This window comes from Sprattus sprattus, assembly GCF_963457725.1.
Source record: "Sprattus sprattus genome assembly, chromosome: 9".
In the NCBI taxonomy this organism is placed as follows: domain Eukaryota; kingdom Metazoa; phylum Chordata; class Actinopteri; order Clupeiformes; family Clupeidae; genus Sprattus; species Sprattus sprattus.
Window position 1 is genome coordinate 30,122,760 of NC_137928.1, and position 24,281 is coordinate 30,147,040.

At 39.6% G+C, this 24,281-nt stretch overlaps 1 protein-coding gene across 1 annotated transcript; it reads left to right on the forward strand.

Annotated features, from left to right (window-relative positions):
- Positions 1–14,777: 14,777 nt before the first annotated feature.
- On the forward strand, positions 14,778–15,710 carry LOC308370438 (olfactory receptor 52E8-like; the record flags this gene model as incomplete). The annotated part of the gene is made up of 1 exon (XM_080845088.1): positions 14,778–15,710. One exon carries the CDS (start codon positions 14,778–14,780, stop codon positions 15,708–15,710), a length of 933 nt encoding a protein of 310 aa, XP_080701214.1.
- Positions 15,711–24,281: the final 8,571 nt, after the last annotated feature.

Below are 24,281 nucleotides of genomic sequence, written 5' to 3' on the forward strand. Positions count from 1 at the left end.
ACATGAACACTGCAAATGTAAGTGAATAAATAAATAAACACTAAGCTCAATCTCTAAGAACTAAGGGATTTTATACTACTACTGGTGGCTAGTCTTCACCCCTATGGTGGCCATTTCGAACGACAGGACGGACTACAATTTATACTCGTACTTGGGACCGGTCTTCACACCTATGGTGCTTATTTTTCGATTTAAAAAAAAAAAAGTGACTACTTAAATGTGTTTTACGGACTTCGGACGTTCAACGTTATACAATATCTCCACCTTATTAATGAACACCTGTTACGAGGTGGATTCGGGAGATTGCGACAGCACGCGTTTCTAAAATTGCGTCTCCTAATAAGGAGCTGGCAGGGCGTGTATGTATGCAAATCCACTTTCACGAGAACGCGCATCAATCTAAGAAGCTAATCGGAAGTCACAAAAGCACTTATAGCAGAAGCACGAGGTGAAAGGGGAACTAGCCAATAGTGACTAAGTCTGATTTAGTGACAGAGAGTTGATCATATTGTATTCATGCAATTATCTACCCGGGGCATAGGAAATGAGTCAGGCACAGTTACATGGTTAAACTTACAATAATCTGTGCAAAATCAAAAATCAGGCTTTGGAACCACTAAGCAAGGAAATCTCCATCGACTGGAGCTGGGCTGTTGTGTTCCAGTTATGTTCCAGTAAATAGTCTACTTCCTGTTTCATTATGGCTGCTTAATAGGCCTGGACTCACCCACCTCTATGTCATGTTCTAGCACCGTACTGTGGGTAGGCAGATCCTCAAACAGACAGGGGAACTCAGAGATAACACTGCACGAAAAACAAGATTATCGGACCCGTACACGCTGTGATACAGCCGCAAATGATCAGTATTCCTGGGCGATCGTGGACATTCCCCCGAAATATCCGTCTGCCGCATATGAACGGAATTTCCCGGGAACAGACCAAGAGGGGAGGGGGGGCGATGTGTTACTTCTCACCTCCCGCTGACAGAGGTGCGAAAGGCTCTTATTAGCATATTGACTGTAGCCTCACACAATGCAGCCATTGGTTGAAAAGGACCAAGATTTATTTAAACCGTCTTGTGATTGGGGAAAGAGATTATTCCCTATTGGTCAATTGTAGCCCCTCCCATTTACAGGTATTGCCTCATGAAAACGAAATTAATAATTTATGTATAATAATATTATAATAATGGTTATATATGAAATTAATTAATTTCTTATTAATCCTTTAAATAATCATAGTAGGCCTAATAGAAAGGCAGTTGCTTTAGACAAATCAAGCATTGAAGACCTTATGTCAGGAATTGAAAACCAAAGCTTTATTTAAACAGAAAAACAGACATTGCATCTGAGAAGAAAAAAAAACAGTAGCAGCAACACGGCACTGAAATCTGGGACAATAACATTTTGGAACGGCTTCATAGTGGCGGAAATGTGGTAGTCTTTCCGATGGTGTGCCGACACGAAGCCTTCTGTGGTCCCGCCCGGTCGAGTCTTCCTTGCAGAGCCGCACACAGGTCAGAGAGCTCGTTGCTTCTGAAAACTGGCAGCCGCACAATCCTGCCAGTTTCCCCCTTGTCTGTGCAATCCTCTTCATCGGACATCAGGTCCAGGGTAACGTTCTTCCAGAGGTCCATTTCTTCCATCGCCAAGATGGTCATTCTCGCCTCCATCAGCTGTAAACATAAACCAAATAAGTGCCGCTGTGCTGACACAACGATAATGCATATTTCTATAGTTCGTCCATCAAATGTGTTTAACGACTGCAATGTACATTTGTTTATAAAGGACACCGTTTCTGATGCAAAACGTCACTTTTTATTAAAACAAATAATCTCACCCTTGCATTGGGTCGCAGTGGCGGTTCTAGACCATTTCTACTAGGGGGGCCAAGAAGGTAGCCTGGTGACACCAGCCTACGTATTTCCGCCTGAATTGACTTCAAGCTCATACTCAGTCTGGCCTTACCCCGTTGACAATCGTCTCCAGGACTCAAAATTTTGTAGGACCAATCAGCGAACAGTTCAGAGCTGTGACGCAAAACTCGCCTTGGAGGAAAAGACACGAAAAAGCTATCGGAAAAGTTGTCTCAACTCTCGAGAACATCAGAAAATTAAAAGGAGAACAAGAGTATTTTCTTGTAAGTTTTATGATTGGAAAGGACGTCGTAGCTCTTCTCCCAACTGGCTTTGGGAAGAGTTTAATCTACCGAATGCTTACTAAACGTTGCTGATTGGTTAAGGGAACTCCAATGATTTTAAACCTCAAGATAAGCACCCGCCCATCTCGGAAACCAAAATGCATTGGGTTGGCCCAGACTGAAAGACGGAATGAAATGGAGACACAGGCTGGTAATGGCCAGGCTACCAAGAAGGGGCCAGGGTTTAACCAGGGGGGCACATAAAAAAACCGCAACAAATGATATTTAAAGATTATAAACTTGAATTACTTAAAAAACATATAAACATGTATTACTTAACTTAACATTATAACAATGAGTTCAGGTGCAAGAGAGGTAGGGCCATAAAAAATGAAAATGAAAAATACAGTACAGGGTGCAAATACAGAGCATCAATTCAACTTTTGACACTGTGTGGGCGGGAACCAAAGCAGGACGGGCTCTTCTCTGATTGGTCCTGATTTGACAGCAGGAGTCTCATATTCACGACAACTGTTTACCAAAACTCTGTTAAGTAGCTACATAATGTCTTTGTATGGTGAAGACTGCCATTTAATGACGAACCGAAGTAACGGTACCCATTAAACCTGTTTGATTAAATATTAGTGGTGATTGTGGCATTTGACCCAGGATCACTTTATTAATTCCAGGAAAAAGAGTCAGTTCTCATGACAGGCGATGTTATCTGCCCCTCATATTAAATGTTATTGTGTAGCTGCTAGCTAGCCTACTGCTGATCTAAGATTCCTGCGCTAGCAAGTCGCCTTTGCTTGTATTGCTAACTGTTGTAGGTTGCAGTGTTGAAAGCAGTGAAAACACCCTGATCATGGGATACATTCAATTGCAACATTGAAGTCAACTTTGAAAACTCAGCAGCAAGAGCTAGCTACATCAGTAAGCAATAAAAGGCTTCTTGCTATCGCAAGAATCTAAAGCAAGCTAGTAGCTAGATATGTTACCTACTGGCAGATAACAGCGACTATGTCACGAGAATTGACTCTTTTTTTATCCTGGAATTAATAAAGCGATCGTGAAAGACTGTATGACCCACACAAATTCTTGTCTCAAATTTGTTCAGTTCGTCTATGACAGTTTGAATACACATAAGATCTGGGAAAGTCAACAGGCATAGGATATTTCCATCTTTTGGTTCTTATAGCGCTGAGGTTATTTGTCCTTCTTCCCTGCCTTCATGTGGCAGAAAAATCAACAGCTCAGCCGGTAGACAGTTGTATATGATCACTATGGCACAGACTACCAGCTCCTCTTAAGAACCAGCGAACCATTAATGAAAACGAGCGAGCCAAACATTTCAATCGTAGCTCCTCTCTCCAACAAGCACCACACATGGCAAACAAACTACAGTGATCTGGTGCGCCGCTTTAATTTACCCATGTAGAACGTTGCGTCGCATTAGTACCGCTTTTGGCGTTGGGTGTAAAATCATAATAAATTCATATTTATTTTTATTTGGTCAGCAAGGGGTGGCCGCAGGGGTGGCCAGGGACCACCTACGGGGGCACGGGCCACCCCAGGCCTCCGTGTAGAACCGTCACTGTTGGGTCGTATGGCATGGCGCTTCGCTCGCTGTTGTGTAAACGCCTCACAGTCTCCTTTAAAGTGCAATACACATTTTCAGAGTAAAGCATGTGGTACGTTTCACAATGATTTCCCTGAATAATTCACATTGCTTGCGAGCAACATTCTGAGGCCTTGTATAACTGTAAGAAGAAATCACCTAAAAATAAATAGACGTAGGCTACGGCGATTTTTGAATTAAGCGCCCTTCGCACACCTCAGCGGTTCTGGACAGCTGTAGCTCGACGCACCAGACACTGACATGGCTTCTTCTATTGACTAAGAACCGCACAGAAACGGGGCCATTCAGGCACAAAGTAGCCATCAATACACAATACACTTAATACACGGTACATGGACATTCAAATGCCAACACATTTTAACGGATATACGGTAGGCATACAAGAGACTTACTGGCAGCATTCGTGATTGAGCTGAAGTCTGATTGTATACACATCGGTCCCTGAGAAAAGGGTGCCGTCGGGAGACACGGAATCTTGATTTGGTTCCAGGGGAGAAATTGGGCAGGTTTAGTCTTGAAGTATAGTCCGTGAGCCAGAGGGGTTGGTCGTTACCGAAAATGTCTGAAAGCCTGGAATCTCAGCTTTTCAATGATGTATGATGATTTTAGTCGCATACTGTGACGTTTCAGAAACTAAAACTCCGTTTGGCCCAGTACACACGCAAACACAAAAACTGAGTTTTCAGAAATCTCCACTTTGGCCAGAGTTTTTAGAAATTATCGTTTTCCGTGATAAAACCTCCGTTTTTGTGTAAATGAAAAGCCAAACCGCATGAAAATATCTGCGTTTTCTTACCGTGTAAACGGGGTCTAAAGCAAAGATGTTCTAACATTTTCATTTCAGTACCAGGTCCAAATGTATTCCATTAGACACATTTAGATTATGAAATTGAATGTGGCATGGCATGTTACGCATGCTAGGCCTAAATTAATTCTCTAAAATGGATGAATTAATTGGATGTACTGACAGAGATAGAAAGTAAAACTATGATGCTTTCTTTTTTACAAGCTCAAAATCACATACCCTAAATAACTCCAGCCAGTTCAAGTGGATGTGGCTTTGGCACTTTTTTGGGCAACATGTCTGACAAGCTGGAATTATGTGTAAATGAAATGAATTGTTTTGAACAACAGAAGAAACACTTTATTTATTTATTCCTTTGGAAAGCGCTCCTGACACCTCACCGATATTGTCATCTTCTTATACTAGCTGGCTCTGCCCACTTAGTGCATTTGACTGGATGTATATAATCTTTATAACGTAAAATGTATTTATTATTATTCTTGTTTTAAATAATAATTATTATAGTAAGGGAGGGTTTTACCCAAGCCTGTATTATAATTGCCACGGATAACCAGTTGTGACATCTCTACTAACCAAGTGATCACAGTTGGTTTTGTGGTGGTTTCATCCAATACTGGAGTGAGGCAAATTCCAGCCAGGTGGTTTCACTGTTATTCATGTGATAATAAGAGTCATTCACATCTCTGCCAGATCTGCATTGCCCTCCACACACACTTCCCCTGGCTTTAAAATGCCAATACAAACTTCACAGGTTGTTAACTTCTGTGAATCAGTGAGAGATTACTGGCATTCATGGGGGCGATTTATTGACACATTTGAAACATAGCCTACCTTTTATGCTTAGAGGACTTCAACCTCAGCCTAGCCTCAAAATTAAACATTCCATTCTCCCAAGTTAACATGGGAATGTAGGGATTAAGTTCTGTCTTTTTATTTATAAAACGGACATGAAGAGAGTTCAAACATAATACCAAACTTTGCGTTTCCCCACTTGTCAAATCAGTGTCACTTCTGTTGTCCAATACACAATGTCCACAATTATTGTGGTCACAAATGCCAACTCTCATCCACAGCTGAAATGAATCCTAGTAGAATTTTCTCTTCAATTGAAATTTAAATTGTTAAATAGTTTTTTTAAGGGGTTAACAAGTAAGGGATAACGGCCGACGAGCTGTACAGTTCTACAAAGATAATGGACGATGCGGGGCAAAGAACTCCGCAAAGTCCATTGACAACTCCCCCCCCCCCCCCCCCCCCCCCCCAACTTGTCATCGCCAAAGATCAATTTTACACAACTTTTTTTTCTGAGACTACTGTATATGTATTATAATTTGTTCTTCATTTTTCTGTTCCTCTATGTTTTTGGCAGTGCCTGACGCAATGCAACCAATTCATTTTTTTTTCTTCAATTAACCACTCAACAAAGAGTCACTGGGTATTATTATGTCCCTGCTTAAGGCTTTTAGTAAACACTCATGTAAGAATGCAAAACTGTGTCCTACTGCTACTGGGATTTTATTGACAGCGTATTATAACGTTTGGCGAATTATGACCTTACTGATCTTTTCTGTGGATGATATTTAGTGGTTTCATTTTGTACTGACTTTATGTTTTGACCTTGTGATCAGCATCACTGATATTCAGGGTTTGCTTCAGTATCTTACGCCCCTCGTCCTTATCCGACAATGAATGGCAGGAAATAAAATCGGAGTACGGACTACTAATGCCCGTTGAGGATACAGATTAGAGCATGGATCGTGCCGAATTTTTCTGTCCGAGCCCGGCCCGATCCGGCAGAATAGTAACCGAGCCCGGACCGAGTCCGACAGCCATTAAAATAGGTTTTTTTCGAATCCGAACTAAGCCCGACGGAATCAATTTCTCAACTGTTCATAGTAGCCTACTAATGCCAGATTTACGTACGTTGTTTATGAATAGCCTGGCTTTATTAAACTGGGGCATCAACAGTTAAATGCTCTCTCACACAAAAAAGCGCTGTTAATTGCACAATGGTGCACAATAAGGCCAATAAGCATATTTAAATGAAATGATTCACATTGCAAGAACGTTTAGTAAAATGGTTAGGCTCCTTTAAGAGGAGCACGTTCAGGGAGGGAGAATGGTGACGCATAGTTTGGATGCAGCGACAAAGATCTATATGCTGTAACAGTGTTAACCAGTATGTGAGTAACGTGAGGTTTAATAAAGCATAGCGTGCTTAATGTGTAGCTATTTCATTCCGTTTTGTAACTTTTCCTGCTGTCTGTAAAGGGAAGGGAGGTAAAGGAAAGGGAATTAACCCCGAAGTTAAAAACATCTAACTAATCTACTTCGGCCGTGGAGCATTTTACTCCCCTGCAATCTCCAACTACGGTCAGACAGACAGCAGGAAAGCTTAACAAACGGAATGAAATAGATACACATTACACACGCTATGCTTTAATAAACCTCACGTTTTATGATACACCAACGGAGGCACAACAGACAAGTCTTACCATTGAAGCTCTTTTTGCACGCCGACGTTCGTTATGAAACTATCTACATCCAACCATTGAGAGTTGCATCAATCATATTTCATTAAAACTTCACACTTCTTACATTGGACATATCCAACAGCCTAATTAGTATCTGCATCGTCTATTAAGCAGAAATATCTCCATAGAGTAGATTTCCCTTCGTTTAGTATAATTTTAAACTCTCCAGATGACAGTTTCTCTTTAATTTGCGCAAGTGTTAATGTGCCTATGGACCAAACCATATTCATAAAAATTATTGCTCGGAAAAAAGAATATTTTTTTTTAATTTTGCTTGATTTTTTCGCTTTGTTTTAACTCTGATGCATTAGTATGAACATAAGATATGCCTATACATAATAATTTAGTCATAGAAAGGGAAGCTTACATAATAGGCTACTGGGGTTTTTGTGGGGCCCCCCCTGGGCTGTGGGCCCCTAGAATTGTCCCCACCTTTCACCCCCTTACGACGGCCCTGCGTGGAACAGACACTCCCCCCTTCCTGTTAATTTAGCTGTCTTATCATATGACCTTTAGTTTCCCCGGGCATTGCTGCAAAGTGACACTCATGAGCTCTCCTCTGTAAACGGACACACGGACACAGGTGTTGTTCATAAGGTTTTACTATTTAAAGTTGAACTCCACGTTTCCGTTGATGGTGAAGTTGGACAGAGCAACAGGAAGGTCAAGTTTGGTAATTTTGGTCGAAGGCTCACAATCGACAGCAAGGCGTTGAGGAGCAGGCGAGCTAGCCGTGTGAGCTGGACCACTGGCCGTTAAAATGTCACCCTATCGTCTCCTCTCAACTACACTTGGGGTCCAATAGTTTTTCAGGCTGGACTCGCACAGATGCCCAGTGACTGCCATTAAAATAACAAAAACTACAATGGGAAACTTTCAACTTTGTTAATAATTGTTTATATTGATTTGGATATCGCCACTCACTCGCGTGTGAGAGCAACGTTATATTATTAGCAGTGAGGCTAGCTAGCTACTATGTGTTTCAATGGATTTTTGGTCTAAGCGTTAGCATCCGCCTACAAATAATATTCGAGACTTTCAGTTAAGACTTACAATACTCTGCAACATTCGTGTAGCGCATAAACAACTAACCGAGTCAATTTAGACATTTAAAAAGTCGTGTAGATAGCTTAATTAACATAAAACATTTCCCACTAACTTCTCCCAACACGCCGCCATCTTGGTTCAATTTATCCTAGCTGTCAAAAAATAAACGATACGTTGGTTGTCAATGGTAACCATCTGCCTACTACACATCTTCTATAGTTTGGGTAATACTATATAAATACTATTCTTTTATAGTAGACCTACTCCATCCACACAACTAAACTCCTCAAAAAAAGTTCGGAAACTTTTCTTCAGTCGATTATCCCTCCCCTTTAATAATTCCAATTGGTATGGTATTGTATATCGTTGGAAAGCCTGATTAGTCACCTTTACACCGAGGTACAACTTGTAAGGATCGTGCATTCGTGGAATGAGCAGCACAGCTAACCGTGTGGGTAGCGGCCCACATTTTTTTGCCAAAATCCCCTGCAATATTCTTCTGTTGGTATTCACTCTTGTTTTGTGTTGTTTGGTGGATTGGATGATTCTCCCACAGTATTAAGGAAAAAACAACACATATTGACCATTTTTACACTTTATTCATTTTACACTGTCAGGGACCTCAGTAGCATGTGGAAGATCCATACGCAGCCACAACAGCTTGGCACCTCCTGTGGGATGGCATCCCATTCCTGAACCAGAATTTGTAGCAAGTCAGCCAACATGGTTGCGTTGGTCACTCTGGCACATTCTGCACGCCCAAGCAGATCCCACAAGTATTCAATTTGGTTTAGGTCTGGACTCACGGCAGGCCTTTCCATCCTCTCCACTCCCAAGTTCTTGAGGTACTCTGTGATGATCCTGCCTCTGTGGGGGCGAGCGTTGTCATCCTGGAGGATGGAGTTAGGTCCCAGATTCTGGAGATATGGGGTCGCCATTGGCTCCAGAATCTCATTCCGATATCTCACTAAATTCCAACAGAAGAATATTGCAGGGGGTTTTGGCACATTTTTTTGGGCCACTACCCACACGGTTAGCTGTGTTACTCATTCCACAATTGCAAAATCCTTACAGGTTGTACCTCGTTGTAAAGGTGACTAATCAGGCTTTCCAACGATACACAATACAATATCAATTGGTATTATTAAAGGGGAGGGAAAATCGACTGAAGAAACGTTTCCAAACTTTTTTTTTAGGATTTTGGCAAAAAAATGTTGGCCGCTACCCACACGGTTAGCTGTGTTGCTCATTCCACGAATGCACGATCCTTACAAATTGTACCTCGTTGTAAAGGTGACTAATCAGGCTTTCCAACGATATACAATACAATACCAATTGGTATTATTAAAGGGGAGGGATAATCGACTGAAGAAATGTTTCCGAACTTTTTTTGAGGAGTTTATATGGATTTGAAATGTGGGTCTAGGCAATTCAAATTCAAGTAAAGAATGTATTACAGAGATAAAAGAAAAATTATGTTCTTGATTAAAATCTTACTGGAATTTTAGAATACCAGGAAATGTTTAGATACTTAACAGGGAAAATAAAAATCCCATTGGAATATCAAAAAATCCTATAGGAGATAAATGTTATATATACAGTGCCTTGCATAAGTATTCACCCCCTGGGATGTTTTACCCTTTTATTGCTTCCATAAATCAGTCATAGTCAATATAAGTTGGCTTTTTGGACAAAAAAATCACAAGAAAGCTTCTTTAATGTCAAAGTGAAAACATATTTCTACACAGTTTTGTAAATTAAATGAAAATATGTAATGAAAATAAGTGATTGCACAAGTATTCACCCCCTCTAAATAGACTGACCTAATTCAACAGAGGTCCAGCCAATTGGTGCTAGAAGTCTCACAATTAGTGAAATGGGGATCAGTGTTCAGTGAATGTGTCTCAAGTGATTGTAGTATAACGGCACCTGTGTCTGGAAGGTCCATTCACTGGTCAGAAGAGAGCCACTGTTGAAAAAAAGTATCGACTACAGTTCGCCAAAAGGCATGTGGGTGTCTCCATGGTCAAATGGAAGAAGGTTCTGTGGTTTTATGAGACCAAAGTTGAGCATTTTTTCAACAGTGGCTCTCTTCCATGAAGCTTTGATTGGTGAAGAACCCATGTAGTCCAGCTTCCAGCTTCTGAAGCTTGAGACTTCTTCAGAGTAGTCATTGGTGTCTTGTTGGCCTCTCTTAGTAGTCTCCTTCTTGCATGGTCACTTAGTTTGTCAGGACGGCCTGATCTAGGCAGAATTACACATGTGCCATTCCTTCCATTTCTTGATGATGGATTGAACAGAATTTCAGGGGATGCCTTGGACATTTTTTGTACCCTTCCCCTGACCTATACTTTTCATTAACCTTTTCTCTGAGTTTCTTAGGGCCTGATTTACTAACATGCGACCGCTGCTTAATCTGCGTTCGCAAATTTTCCTTGCTATTTATCAAACCAGATCTGCGCTGGGCAAACTGTGTTTACTCTGCCCTATATAGGGCCTGATTTACTAACATTGCGACCGCTGCTTAAACTGCGTTCGCATATTAACGCACAGTGTTTTTGCCCATTTTCCATGGTATTTATTTAGGAAGAGAAAATGAAGCTTCAGCAAAGTGGAGATAGATATATTGGTTCACGTTCGCTCAATCACTGAACCTGATCAATGTGCGCGCTGCTATATTGTTGTTCTGCCCGCCATCACCTACAGCGAGATGATTAAAAGAACACGATTATAAAGAATATGCTATTGGTGGCATTAATGCATAAACTGTCTATTATAACAATATAGATGTGTACATGGCGAGATTAATCATTTCTACAAGGGACATTGGTTCACTACAATATATATGGACGTGGGTGCAATCCATGGTTCATATTACGTTCGGAAAGTTTGCGATTTCAAAAAAAGTCCTATTTGATGTCTCTAATTTCAGCTGTGGCAGTGGGGAAATGTATTGACCAGTGCGCGGTAGCAATGCGTCGAGTACCTGGGTGAATTTTTGGCTGAGTGAAGGCTGAGATATACCAACTGCTGATGCTATAACTGTTTGAAATGATCCGATGCCAATATTTGCAATGTTGTCCAGAGTTTACCAACTGATTGAATGGAATGTGATGTCCAGTGGGAGGGTTAGATGTCGTCTCTGATCTGGTTCAGTAATTGAAGTACTGCGTGGCTGGTTAACCTGTACCGTCTAATGATTTGTGGTTCATTTAACTGAAAATGTGTTATACGAGTTGAAACAAATATTTCTGTGCGCTGTCTCTGTCTTCTTTCTTCGCCTTGCTCTTATCACTGCTGCCATATCAACGTTTTCAGACTCAATGGAAATGCACTTCCTGGTTAAGACGTGCTTTTATGAGGCGGAGAATTAGCGCGCAAATCAGAGACGTGCGCTCGCCAGGCAGTTTAGTAAATACATCATTAGGCGCTCTCCTCCCATTAAAGTGCGCTTCACACCTACGTTACCACCCACGTGGCAGGTACACACCCTCAAAGCGTTAAGGCGAGACACGGCAGGCAAAAACATCGTTTTTTCACCAGTGGTCAATTTTGAGATTTTGAGCTAGTTCACTCCCTAAACATGTAATCTTTCATACTAGCATAAAGAAAATATCCTAATTATACATTAATGTGTATATTTATTCACATTTTGTCTGTTCGCGGCGTCAGCATTCTCATAGGTTTCCAGGAAAGTTAGCAGTCTAACGTAACGTGCAGTATGTCGGCTTTCTGATGCCTGACATGTTTGGTACCGTTGGAAAGCGCTATAGCTCTCACACAACGTTATCTAATCCAAATAAGGACATTTTCTTTCCAGCAGTAACCAATGATGTTGGCAAAAACGGGGGTTTAAACCTAAGGACGCAATTTCATTGGTTTGCGGTGGTTTCTGATAACGTGATTCGCTCAGACGCATCACGTGGTATTTTTTGTCATACTCCAAGGATAATAACTCCACTTCAGTTCAACCTATATACACCAAACTTTCCAGTCTTGTACCCAACTATATTATGAAGACATTTACAGAGGGATTTGTAAATATATTATTCCTAGCCTGAATTATATAACATTATATCCCCCAAAACATGGCGAAAATCGATTTTTTTAAGGCTATTGACAGTCTTTTCTGATTTACAGGAAAACAAAAGTAGATATCCATAAATCCCTCTGTAATTTTTTCCCATCTAATATGCCAACAAAAGGGAAAGGGATTTTTTAACCTGGCTTTATCTCATGATCAGACATGGTCTTTTAAACATTATGCAAATGAGCGCATATTTTATGAGATAACGCCTAATTTGCATATTCAAACATCAAAATACAAAAAACTTGTAATACATTTTTTTCTCATCTAAACATGACTAATCAACTGAGAAAGTTTCATGGTGATACCTATTATTTAAGATTTTTACCCTATTCACCTGTAGTGTCTCGCCTTAATATGCGACTCTACTCAAATGCGCCCCCTTAGTAAATACCGTTTTATGTTTACGATCGCTATTTTACGCCAGAAATGGGCGCAATCCTGTTAGTAAATCAGGCCCTTAGAGTGATCTTTGGTCTTCATGGTGTAACAGTAGCCAGGAATCAGTGGCGGCTCCTGAAAAAATTCTCAGGGGGGGCAATTTTTTTTTTTATGATTAAGGCGACCTATTCAGTAGGTACATTAAGTTATCCGATTTACTCATGCAGCAATACCTTTTTTTCCACTATTGGCAGCAACCAACAGTAATATCTCCCCTCTTTCTACATAGCTAGAGTAGCAAGATACAAGTGGAACGCTATGGAAGAAAGTTACATTCAGGAGCCTTCATAAGCAAACATGATGTGGCTCCACATTAAATTATCCCACTTTTTCGTTATCCACACGTCTCAAATGTTGTATGTTGTAACATAGCTGAACAGGACACATGATATGTCCACTAACAACATAAAGAAGGGGGCAACATACGTCAAAACCAACGATATTTATTGACTGAAAGTATTGGCTTACAAAAGCAAAATAAGTCATCACATAAAAAATTATTCAAAGATAGTTCACACTGTGAAACCTATGAAAAGTGACAGTGGTAAATAGAAATACAGACCGCGTTAGCCACTTCACGACCGCGATTTTCTTTTGTTCCAATTTCCCTCCCTTTGTAGAAAACTGTTGAATGGATACTTTTGGTCTAGGAAGTCCTAATTGTTTTTTTGGTCAATTTATCTTCATTATTACGCTGACTAAAAAGAAGTTTCTGTCAAAGAGCGGATGGAATTGTTGTGCTGAACAGGTGCCATCTTGACATGCCTTTGTCGAAGCTGTGTGACGTCCTCATTGGCTTTTACCATAGCCTTTTGCGTTGCTTACTTATGACTAGACTTGGAGGGGCGAGCCCTCCCGGAAGCCATAGAGAATGCATTGAGAGCTCTGTTTTGTGAAAAAAACGCATTTAACATGGGAGTCAATGGGAGAGGTCTGGGGCGATTTTCATTTCGTCCCAGATCGCCCTGAAGGGGCGGGGCCATTTGAATCTTGACTCTAGGCTGACTGAATGACTGTTACCTGATTCGACAATGACATACAGAGGCAGATAAGACGGTCTAGTGGTAGAATCCGACAGAAAAAATATATGAAATTTACATTTACATGTAGTCGTGCAATTGAATTTATACATCAGGAATGTTTTTTTTATTATAATTTTTTTTTTTTTTTTTCCCCTTCTTCTTTTTCCCATAGGCAGTGCGTCGCCCAATCGCCCTTATGGACGAGCCGCCACTGCCAGGAATACTGATTACTGAATACTGACCAGTGAATGGACCTTCCAGACACAGGTGTCGTTATACTACAATCATTTGTCACTGCACACTGATCCCCATTTCACTAATTGTGAGACTTCAAGCACCAATTTTCTGGACCTCTGTTGAATTAGGTCAGTCTAACTAAAGGGGAATACTTATGCAATCACTTATTTTCATTACATATTTTTATTTGATTTGCATAACTGGTTTCACTTTGACATTAAAGAGGGCTATTTTGTGTTTTTTTTTCTCCAAAAAGCCAACTTGTATAGATCGTGACTGATTTATAAAAGCAAGAAAAGGGTAAAACATCCAAGGGGGTGAATACTTATGCAAAGCAGTGTATATATCATGCATGAGACACAATGTGTGCTGCTTTTAGGAAATAGCAGGAGATACTTCTGATGTTATACTCAGACTACATAAACCATTTCAGTCTGTGCAAGAGGGCACAGCCACACATTTCATGTGAGCACAGACAGGTGAGGACGTTCTACTACTACTACATCCCATGCAAGGAACAGTGATTAGTTACGGATTCTACCAGGAGAAATAGAATACTCCTCTCTTACACAAATAGTTTAAATAATTCTGAAAGTAGAAAATATGAATAATTACACATTGCTCTCTCTTGGCATACTCTACCTAGAGATGAATGAAGTATTTATTTGGATTAAACATATTAAGAGTTAGGATGTATACTTTTTGGAAAAGAAAACAACAACACATATTTACAGAGTGTACTGATCAGTTGTTGATACTGCATTTTGTCTAAGCTTTTCTATCAAGTATATCGTCAACACCAGTGATCAGCTAGGGCAAGAGGATCATGGAAAATGGATCTCAACCATACTACTTTTATCTAACTATGTACAAAGATCACCAGGATTTCAGATATATTTATTTCACCTTGGTATTGATATTATACCTTGTTATTCTTTCTATGAATACACTGATTATACTGGTCATATTTTCTGAGAGAGTGTTACATCAGCCTATGTATATCTTAATTGCTTGTCTGTCAGTCAACTCTCTTTATGGTTCCACTGGTCTGCTTCCAAAGATGTTAGCTGATCTTCTCTTAGACACTCATGCAGTATCTCGTCCTGCATGTTTCATACAGATTTTAGTCATCTACACATATGGGTCATATGAATTTACTATTCTTACACTAATGGCTTATGATCGGCATGTAGCAATTTGTGAACCCCTGAAATATCACAGTATCATGACAAAAAGGACACTTGCCATCATGGTTGCCATGGCTTTGCTATGTCCATTGTGTGTAGTAGGTTCCAATGTTGGCCTAGCCTTTCGGTTACCTTTATGTGGTAATGAATTAAGAAAACTGTATTGTAGTAACTGGTCTGTTGTTCAGCTTTCTTGTATTCAAACTACACTGAACAACATAGTTGGAATTATCAACAGCGTAGTAACAGTTTTTCTTCCATTGTTTTTTATTTTGTATTCCTATATTCAAATTCTTGTTATTTGTCAAAGGAACTCCTCGGAGTTCAAAAGAAAAGCCTTGCACACGTGTCTTCCACACATTGTGACTTTTGTAAATTACTCAATAGCTGCATTTTGTGAAATCATTTTTAGTCGTTATGAACTTCCAGATGTGGTGGCTGTGATCCTATCTCTGGAATTTCTTATTATACCGCCGGTTTTAAATCCCCTTGTTTATGGTTTTAATTTTCCAGAAATACACAGAAGAATCTTGCTTCTCTTAACATCCACCAAAATATCAATAACTACTTAATGATACAACTGCTCTGCTTGTATATGCTTGTGTTAGATTCATATGGTTAAGATTCTGTACTTTACTTCCACAGCTACAAACTGCTGGCATCTTTTCAAGTTCATAGAAAAATATTAAGAAGATAAACTAAAATAATAAGATTAAATTAAAGTAATGGCATTCTAAAGGGAAAGAGGAGGGTGACAAAATGCAGGATTTGTCACACCTATCTAATTTGCTATACTATGTATACCCACCTTTCTTCTTCTGCCATGGTATTTTACTTATGGCACGTACTGTTAGCCAGTTCTCTGATTGACTTCCTATACAGATTCTGTTTTGTCCTTATCAATAGCTAGAAAAACAGTCAAGACTAGATGCTGCATCATTTTATTTTGATCCATTGTCATTTGACATTACTGAGAGTCAGTTCTGTACACTTTCTTTAAAGAACCTTACATAAAAATCAAAATTGGATTCAATATCAGGCCTCGTGTTAGTCTTGTTGCGTTTGCCACTTAAAGTGATTCTTAATATGGGCTAGTCTCAAACGAAGCCATACTAAGGTAGGCCTTTTTTGCTATTTCTGTTTCTATTGGGCGTTTGGGTTTTTGCAGGATTTGTCCTTGCTTGTCATTTTTATGGAAAGATAGGTTTGACATGTACCGGACATATAACAATATTATCCATTGGATGGATGCCAATATAACCTTGTGAGCAGTGGCGGTCCGTGCATTTCACGACTAGGCCTTCAGCGATGTCCTACACGATGTTAAACTGAGTGAATCCACCTCCTAATACCATCATTATGACGCCATGGCTCTCGAACCAGTATATTTTATACAGAAAGGCAGTATAAGTGAGCATTGCATCACCTTAACATAGTCGAGTACAACAGACTTTATTAATATTTCCGGAGCATTTCAAATCAATACACCCGTATTAACAATACATTAAGAGTAGTAAACTCTAAGTTATATGATCGCTTGGATATTACTGTCACAACTTAAAAATAAAAGGCGATTTTCAGGGATTAGTCTACAAAGTTTTATTAAGTCCACCAAAAGTAGCCTATGTGACTCAATGTGAGGTTTAACAAGTTTAACAAGTAACATCGCATTGTCCCACCTGCAAAGCAGTTTCATTAAACTTCCCATCCTCACGATATCCAGTTTTTCTTGAAAGTTCCGTCTTGAAAATGGCGTTGTAATTGTATCAAAAACTGGAATTATCAAGTTTGTGTAAACTAATTTATTTGAGTTGGTTAATGTAATTATATTTAGTCTTACCAATTGAAACAACTAGAAGAATAAGCATTGAAACCGATGTACGTCGTTTTAGCCAGCTAAACTGAGCACTGAAGCACTGCACCGGTCTGCCTCAGTATCCAATCAAAGGACGTTTACGTGTCACGTTCAACACGAGGAAAGAAATCTTCCGGGCCTTCTAGAAGGCCCAGTGTCGCCAACTCGAAATCTGATTGGTTGTCACAACTGTCTGTTTCAGTTCATTCAACTTAAATGAACTGAAACAGCAAGTTGTGATAGCCAATCAGATGTACACGGGCCTTCAATGTGAATTCTGAAGGCCTCAGGGAAGATTTCTGTTCTCTGGGAAGATTTAAAGGAGCGTGGCAACACATGATAGCGGAAATATGATTGGATGAAAGCTCTAACATAAATGAACAACGCTGGAAGCATGAAATGAAGATAATGGACTATGGGGAATCATTTAATACATATTTATGAAAAGAAAATATTAAAATAAAATTTATTTTATTACATTTATTTTCTGATGATGTTTAGGCCAGCAGAGAAGGCCTTGAAGGCCCTGACGGACCGCCACTGCTTGTGAGAAGCTGAACATTTTACTTCTCACTGTTTCGAACATTCCGCACTGTTTTACCGCGAAATGCGGAAGTAAGAGACGGTGACTCCATTCATTCATACACACGCACGCACGCAGCCACCATTACACGGCACCTTCCCGGAGATCACAGAATATGTGAACCATGAACATTGTTGAGTGTTGTGGGGTATTTTGTGGGTTTGTTGTGCGTGTTTGTTCCACTGTGTGAGTTTGTAATGGTGTCGGGTGTTTACCGCGAATTTGGTGAATTGTTTGGTCTGTCGCGATAAACAACATTCATACATGATATTTGCATACACCTGCTGTTTCTCAATTATACTGATACATACTGTTTACCCACCATCTCATTCATTTATCATGTGCATTGCAATAGGATTCATAAACTCACTCTAAAATTTCTAGTGAAATTTACAGTAAGTTACTGGCAATTAAGTTGCCAGCTAATACTTGTAGAATTACAGTAATGTGCAGCATTAGTGAATTACAATACATTACTGTAAAGTGAAAACAGTACCTTGTTGTAGTTGTGTTGCGATTTATTGACGTTAATTTACAGCTTTTAACTGAATAAATTCTGTATAATACTGTTTATTATGTACAGCAACAACCTGTGAATGCTTTGCTTTACAATGCTTTATTGTAAGTTCCTATAAAAAACTGCACGCCAAAATACTGTAAAATTAATGCTAACGCTACAATTACTGTAAAATTGTCTTGATTCTCATTAAATGCTTTTCAACTAAGCTTATCCCAAAGAGTTCTCAGGCTTATCCATAATGATGACTGAAACATGGTTCAGAGTTAAACATCAACTTTTATTTCATAAAATGTAGCAAAATATCGCCATTTGTTAAACTCAAGCCGGTGTCTGGGTTGATTCCCACAAAGCACCTTCAAAAAAAAGAGGGGGGGGGGGGGGTTATTGGTGGTGACGGTTGAACAAGTAATGCAAATTCACAGATGAATAATGAAGTGGACAGCCAGTCTCCAGATGGTATTTACTCACATATACACATATGATAGAAGCTACGGGGTCTTACCATGCTGAACATGAATTTAAATATTAACATTGAACATTTTGGTTGCACTATAGTTCAGCCCAATGAAGAGATTTACATTGAAAATCAATGTGTTTCAATACATTGGAAGTGAATTATAGGAACATGACTGCCCATGACGTAGGGGAAGGTGTGACTGTCTTTACATGTTTAAATCACATCTTGAGGACATAAACTTTCAGAAAATGTATGATTCAAGTGGTTTAACCATTCTGGGACAGGGACCCACCGGTGGGATATTTTTCACATTGTCAAAACTCTGCAAGTTTTTGTCCTACAGACATATAAAGACAACCCACATGAACCTTGGACCCTTTTCTTTTAAAATATATAAAGTTCGAAAATACAATATAAATAAGTACTTTGTAAGAAGAATATAGCTGAGCTGATGCACTTTTCAGTCTGTCAGTGAGTTTTCTGCTCCTAAGGACCCACCATTTAGCAAATGACAGCCAATCATATGATAAGTAATGGTGATTCAGTGATCTCCATTGGGCCATGGTGTGGCGTGAAAACCTTTGGGGGAAGTGAGCCACAAAGACATTCCAGGGCCATTATGCAATGGCCATTGTCTTTGTCTGAGGTCTGCCAGGTAACTCATCAATATGCATTTGTAGGGGGATACATTTGGGAGAGAAACAGGTTACTCTGCTATTATAAATATGTAGTAGTAAAACCACACACAGTTTCTGAATGCTAAACTCACATATGTATAGCCAACACCTATGTTTACAAGTTTCAGAGTTCAAAGGTCTTAGCTCGAAATCTTTACAATGTTTTTTTGTACAAATTCTGAGCTCCTCTGAATAAAGGTATTTGTAAGGGTGATTTAACATTTGATTTAAATACAATTTGATTGTACTACATTCCTTTTACTCTAATGTTGTTATTGCTGATGTCCTCTATAACATAATCACACAGTAAAATGGCCAGTGTTAATTATTTGGTGTTACAATTTTCAGAGTTGATTAGTGTTGATTAGTGTACAGTTTAGAGTTGTTTGACCAAAAACATTCACCAATAGTGTCATTTAAACGTTCAGCCTAGCGTTCTATGTTGGTGTAAATATTAAAACGCTTGGGCGGAGTAATCACTACATCCGGGTTCTGCATTGTGTGTTGAAGAAGAGGACCGTTGACGCCGAGAGACGGACGCCATTGTTGAAGGCTGGCAGCGCAAGTTTGAAGGTAAAATTAATTTGTTGAAGGCTAGAATATAAACCACCCAACACAGTTAGTATCGTTTAATATCATTTTGTGTATTTCATTGTAACGTATTTTACCCACTTAGACATTATATTCGAGTTGTTAGCTGTCAAACTCTGTAGCTAGCTAACTAGCTAGCGCTAGGTTCTAGGTCGCTAACGTCACTAACGGTTGGTAGACTTCGAGGGCTATCTGATAGTGTAAATTATACGAGACAGCAACATCTTAAACCTTCTTGAATTTGGAATAATAACTTATTTTTTTACCACATTGAATTTCACCTAACTCAATGACTGGCTAGCTAGTTCTAGCTGCCACGAAGCTAACGTTAGACATTGCTAGCATAAGTTGTGGCTAGTGTTAGTGGTAGAACTTCGTCTGGGATTGGTGTGAACTTTACGTAAATGGTAGTTATGAATTGAACAATCGTTTTACCAGCGAGGCTAACGGTAGCATAATTTGCTTTTGCTGGACGAACTTTAAGCAAAAAAGCTAGGCTAGTTGACCGTGCCACCACATTTCCCTGGCTTTAGTAACCATGTGCCTTAGCTGTTAAGTTAGCAACTATTAAGACCAGCGAGCAGACGGTTGGTAGTAGATGTTATTTTCTCTAAACTCTGTGTATGCATTTGTTAATGATAAGCATGCCGAATTAATGTCTGACCATGATTTAAGTAAATTGCAAACTATTAGGTTGCTCAATTAGTGTCTCATTGAATAATGAACAGTATTGCAAGTAATGTGGACTCCTGCACCAATTAAATCCTAGATTTGGTTTGATTTATCAACAGGTTATGCATAATGCTCCTCAAAGTGGAATACCATGGACTAAGAAAGTACCTAAAACTACAGCCTGGATTTTCATATGGAAGTTTCATTGGAGAAGGTGAGCCTTTATGTGACCTTGTAACAGCTTGTAGTCGAGAGCGGTATTGCAGGGGCATATACGAGGGACATTAAGTGCAAACAATAGCCCATTTTGTGCATTGCACTGGTATCCAGCCAAAAGCTTAAGTATGATATCTACAATTGTGTGATATAAGAATACTATTGTAAGGAGAGCTCCTGTTGCTCGCACACTTCTGCTTTTAGGTGTATGCACCTCTCTTAATGTTCACAATTATGAGTTGATGGGGATCTAATGTCATCGTGTCTTTTTCAGTCAAGAACAAATTTGGGATCCCTCTATCAATTGAGTTGCTGTTCCTTGATGACTCTGATACTGTGGTGGATGAAGAAGTAATCCATGACATCCTTGAAGCCAACCCAAACATATGTCTGTTGGCCAAAGATTTTGAAGGTACTTTAAGGGTTATTAAGTGTTTCCAAGTCTATCCTAGGCTGTGCTAAGATGGTAGATGTGGCCCTATTCTGTGTGCCGTGAAGAACCGTCTAGTGTCGTTAGGTATCGTTCTGTACTACGTTGTACAAAAGTTCCTGCTTTTTTCTCTCCATGATATGAAAGCCTGGGAACCTTCTGCCAGGTTGCCTGTTATTTGTCTCAAGTGTTGGAGAATATAAGGGTAGTCTGTGTGATGAACTGAGATATATTTCTGCATCCATATATAATTGAAAATGAAATAGGAATTGTTTTCTTCAGAATTTACACCAACAGGTTCTTCTACACCAAACTCTTCAAGAGATGCTCAGTCGCTTGATGTAGAAATGTCATCTTTGAGCCAGGCACATCAGTCCAGTGTTGCAGAGGGCGCCCACACTTTTGCCACAGATGATGCTGCAGAAATGGCCAAAAAGGTGGGATTTAAAATTGCCCTCATTACTAATATCTAAATCTTCAACTGTCCAGTCTGGGGTCTTTCCTAAAAGCATAGTTGCTTACTATGATAGCAACTTCCTTTGTAGCGTCACTGCCCAAAGTGAGTCCATAGATTTGAGTTGTGCATGCACAAACACTCATACGGTATACGTTTCCTACAGACTCACATTTGGTAGTGATGTAATTATGTAAGATGCATGGTAGTTAGCAACTATGCTTTTGGTAAACGGACCACTGCACAGTTTGTAGTACATGGTACTGTCATATATACATCAGTGAACATCTTATAATTTGACCCTCTCAGTATGCTGGTTCGCATGTGAGTCTTTATGAAGAAGTTGTATTGTGTTCTGTGTTTACATGCTCATCATTTTGCTTGTTTAACTTTCAATTATAGATAGTCCAGGAGGCTCTGGAGAAGAATGCTGGCGGAGAAGATATAATAGAGGAGTATAGAAGATCCAAAACCTTGACACACAACACAAGAAGACATCTTGTGAATATCCTTGTCAGCCACATGGTTGAAAAACATGGGTATGTTTTTCTTTGAATAAAGCATAATAGGCCCAAAACTAGACTAAACTAGCCCAAAACATTACATGTTTCTATTCATGGGTCTACAACGGGTCGTGCATCCCAAAATGTCCAATGCTAACTTAAAATTTATGTTCAACATGGCCAAGCCTTAAAAAAAAAAAAGTTGGTGTCGTTCAGAGGAGGTGGGTACATTGTAGGGTCCTCTAGTTTGTAGCCTATAACTACAACAGCTAGGCCTGGTTGAATGAGATGATACTGGATGAGATTTGTTACGTCATGAGTAATGAAATTAAGTGAATGGATTTGGGTGAATGTTCTCCTTAAATGAAAATAGTCTGTTAGGCCCTCGCTCAATATGGCGGAAGTAATATTGTTGAGATTATGAGTTAAAATTTTCAACAAGATTTTATGGTTGAACATTCCTATGTAGAACGTGGTCACGCTTTGTAAAGGCTGTGCAGTCAGGCTGGGTAAATGCTCTTCTATTTTGTTACTAATGTTTGTCTGTATGCATTTTCCAACTCCCCATAGCAGAATCCCAGTTCGCATGCAAAGAGAAAAATACGGACTTGGCATTGTGACCCTGTTTCCAAATCTCAGGGATCCTTTCTCCACCAAAGGCTATGTAAGATTTCTCTTTTTCATCTAGTATAATGATCAGAGGTATGATTAACAATTGATTTTGATAGACATAGATCTGATCTATATGATTTCACAGGAACATTTCTATGATGGTGCAAGTGGAACTGGCTACCTGGCATGGCGCCTAAAAACTGTGCAGCGAAAAGTTACAAAAAGTTCAGAGAACAGCCCTCAAGGAGCCTTGCAGGGAGGACCCAGCCTGAAGAGGAGTATCACAGCAGAGCAACAGGCAGATGGTGATGCAGTCAGAGAAGCCATATCGTTACTTCTACATTCCAGTGATGATTTAGTGATCCGCAGCAAGATGAGGGAGACGTTTCAGCATCGTCATCAGCTTGTCCATAATCCAGAGATGACCACTGAAGTCCTAAAAATGTATCCAAGATTTTTGGATGTGAAAGGATTGGTACGTGTATCTGCTAATATGTGCACATAATATGTGTTTCTTATGCTTTTGGATATACTAGTGGTTGCCCGTAGCGTATGCTTGCCTGTAGCGTGTGCTTGCTGTAGCGTGAAAATTCAGCGAAAAGAAAAATTACCATTACCATCCAAAAAACTTCAAAATCAAGGATGCACACCATTGTGCCATACTCAACCCATATCCAAAATTGTAGGTCGATCTGACAAACAGTCAGCGCGATATGCGAGCCACAGACACAGGTGACAGACGGACACACAGACGCTAATTACCTCATGACTGAAATTATTCTTTTGATTCCCCTCAGATAAATCAAGATTTCACACTCCTGTTTGGAGCGGAAACCTCCTCCAAGTTATTAGAGAAGTGGGACTCCACCTTCAAATGCAAAATCATTGAAGAAGCAAGATGCTTGACTCAGACTCACACTGTACGCCACCTTCTGATGTCTGCAGAGAACCAAGACGCTGAACCAAGCGCTGGTAAGCAGATTTACAGTATATTTCATTGTAGTTTCAAACAAAACTGTACAACAGCAATTCAAAAAAAGTTGGGACATTGAGCAAATCGTAAATAAAAACAAAATGAAATGAGATTTAGAACATACAAGCCACACAGTTAATGTGTAATAGTACAAAGACAATATTTAAGTTATTGAAAAAGAACGTTTTCATTCTTTTGGGGGATATATCATTATATGCATTAATTTCAAATTCATGGGAGCAACACATCTCAGAAAAGTTGGGACAGGGGAAATCAAGGGCAAGACAAGTTGTGTAAACAACCAATTGGGTTAACCAGCAAGGTAATTGTGTATAGAAAATAATATCCTTTCAGCCCAAAAGCTGCCCAACCCAGATGTTTAAGGTGCCCATGCTAATGTCACAAATGCACACCAGCCCTTCTGGTGTCCTGAGTTCATACACAATTAGGTTGCCAGTTGACCTTTCAAATCTGTGAAATGTATTTACTTGTCTTGACTTAAGCATTATTCAGCATGTGTTGCTCTTTGTTACCCTGGTCTTAACTTTTCTGAGATGTGGAATCAAATTTGAAGTATCTATCTTCTATCTATAAAGCACA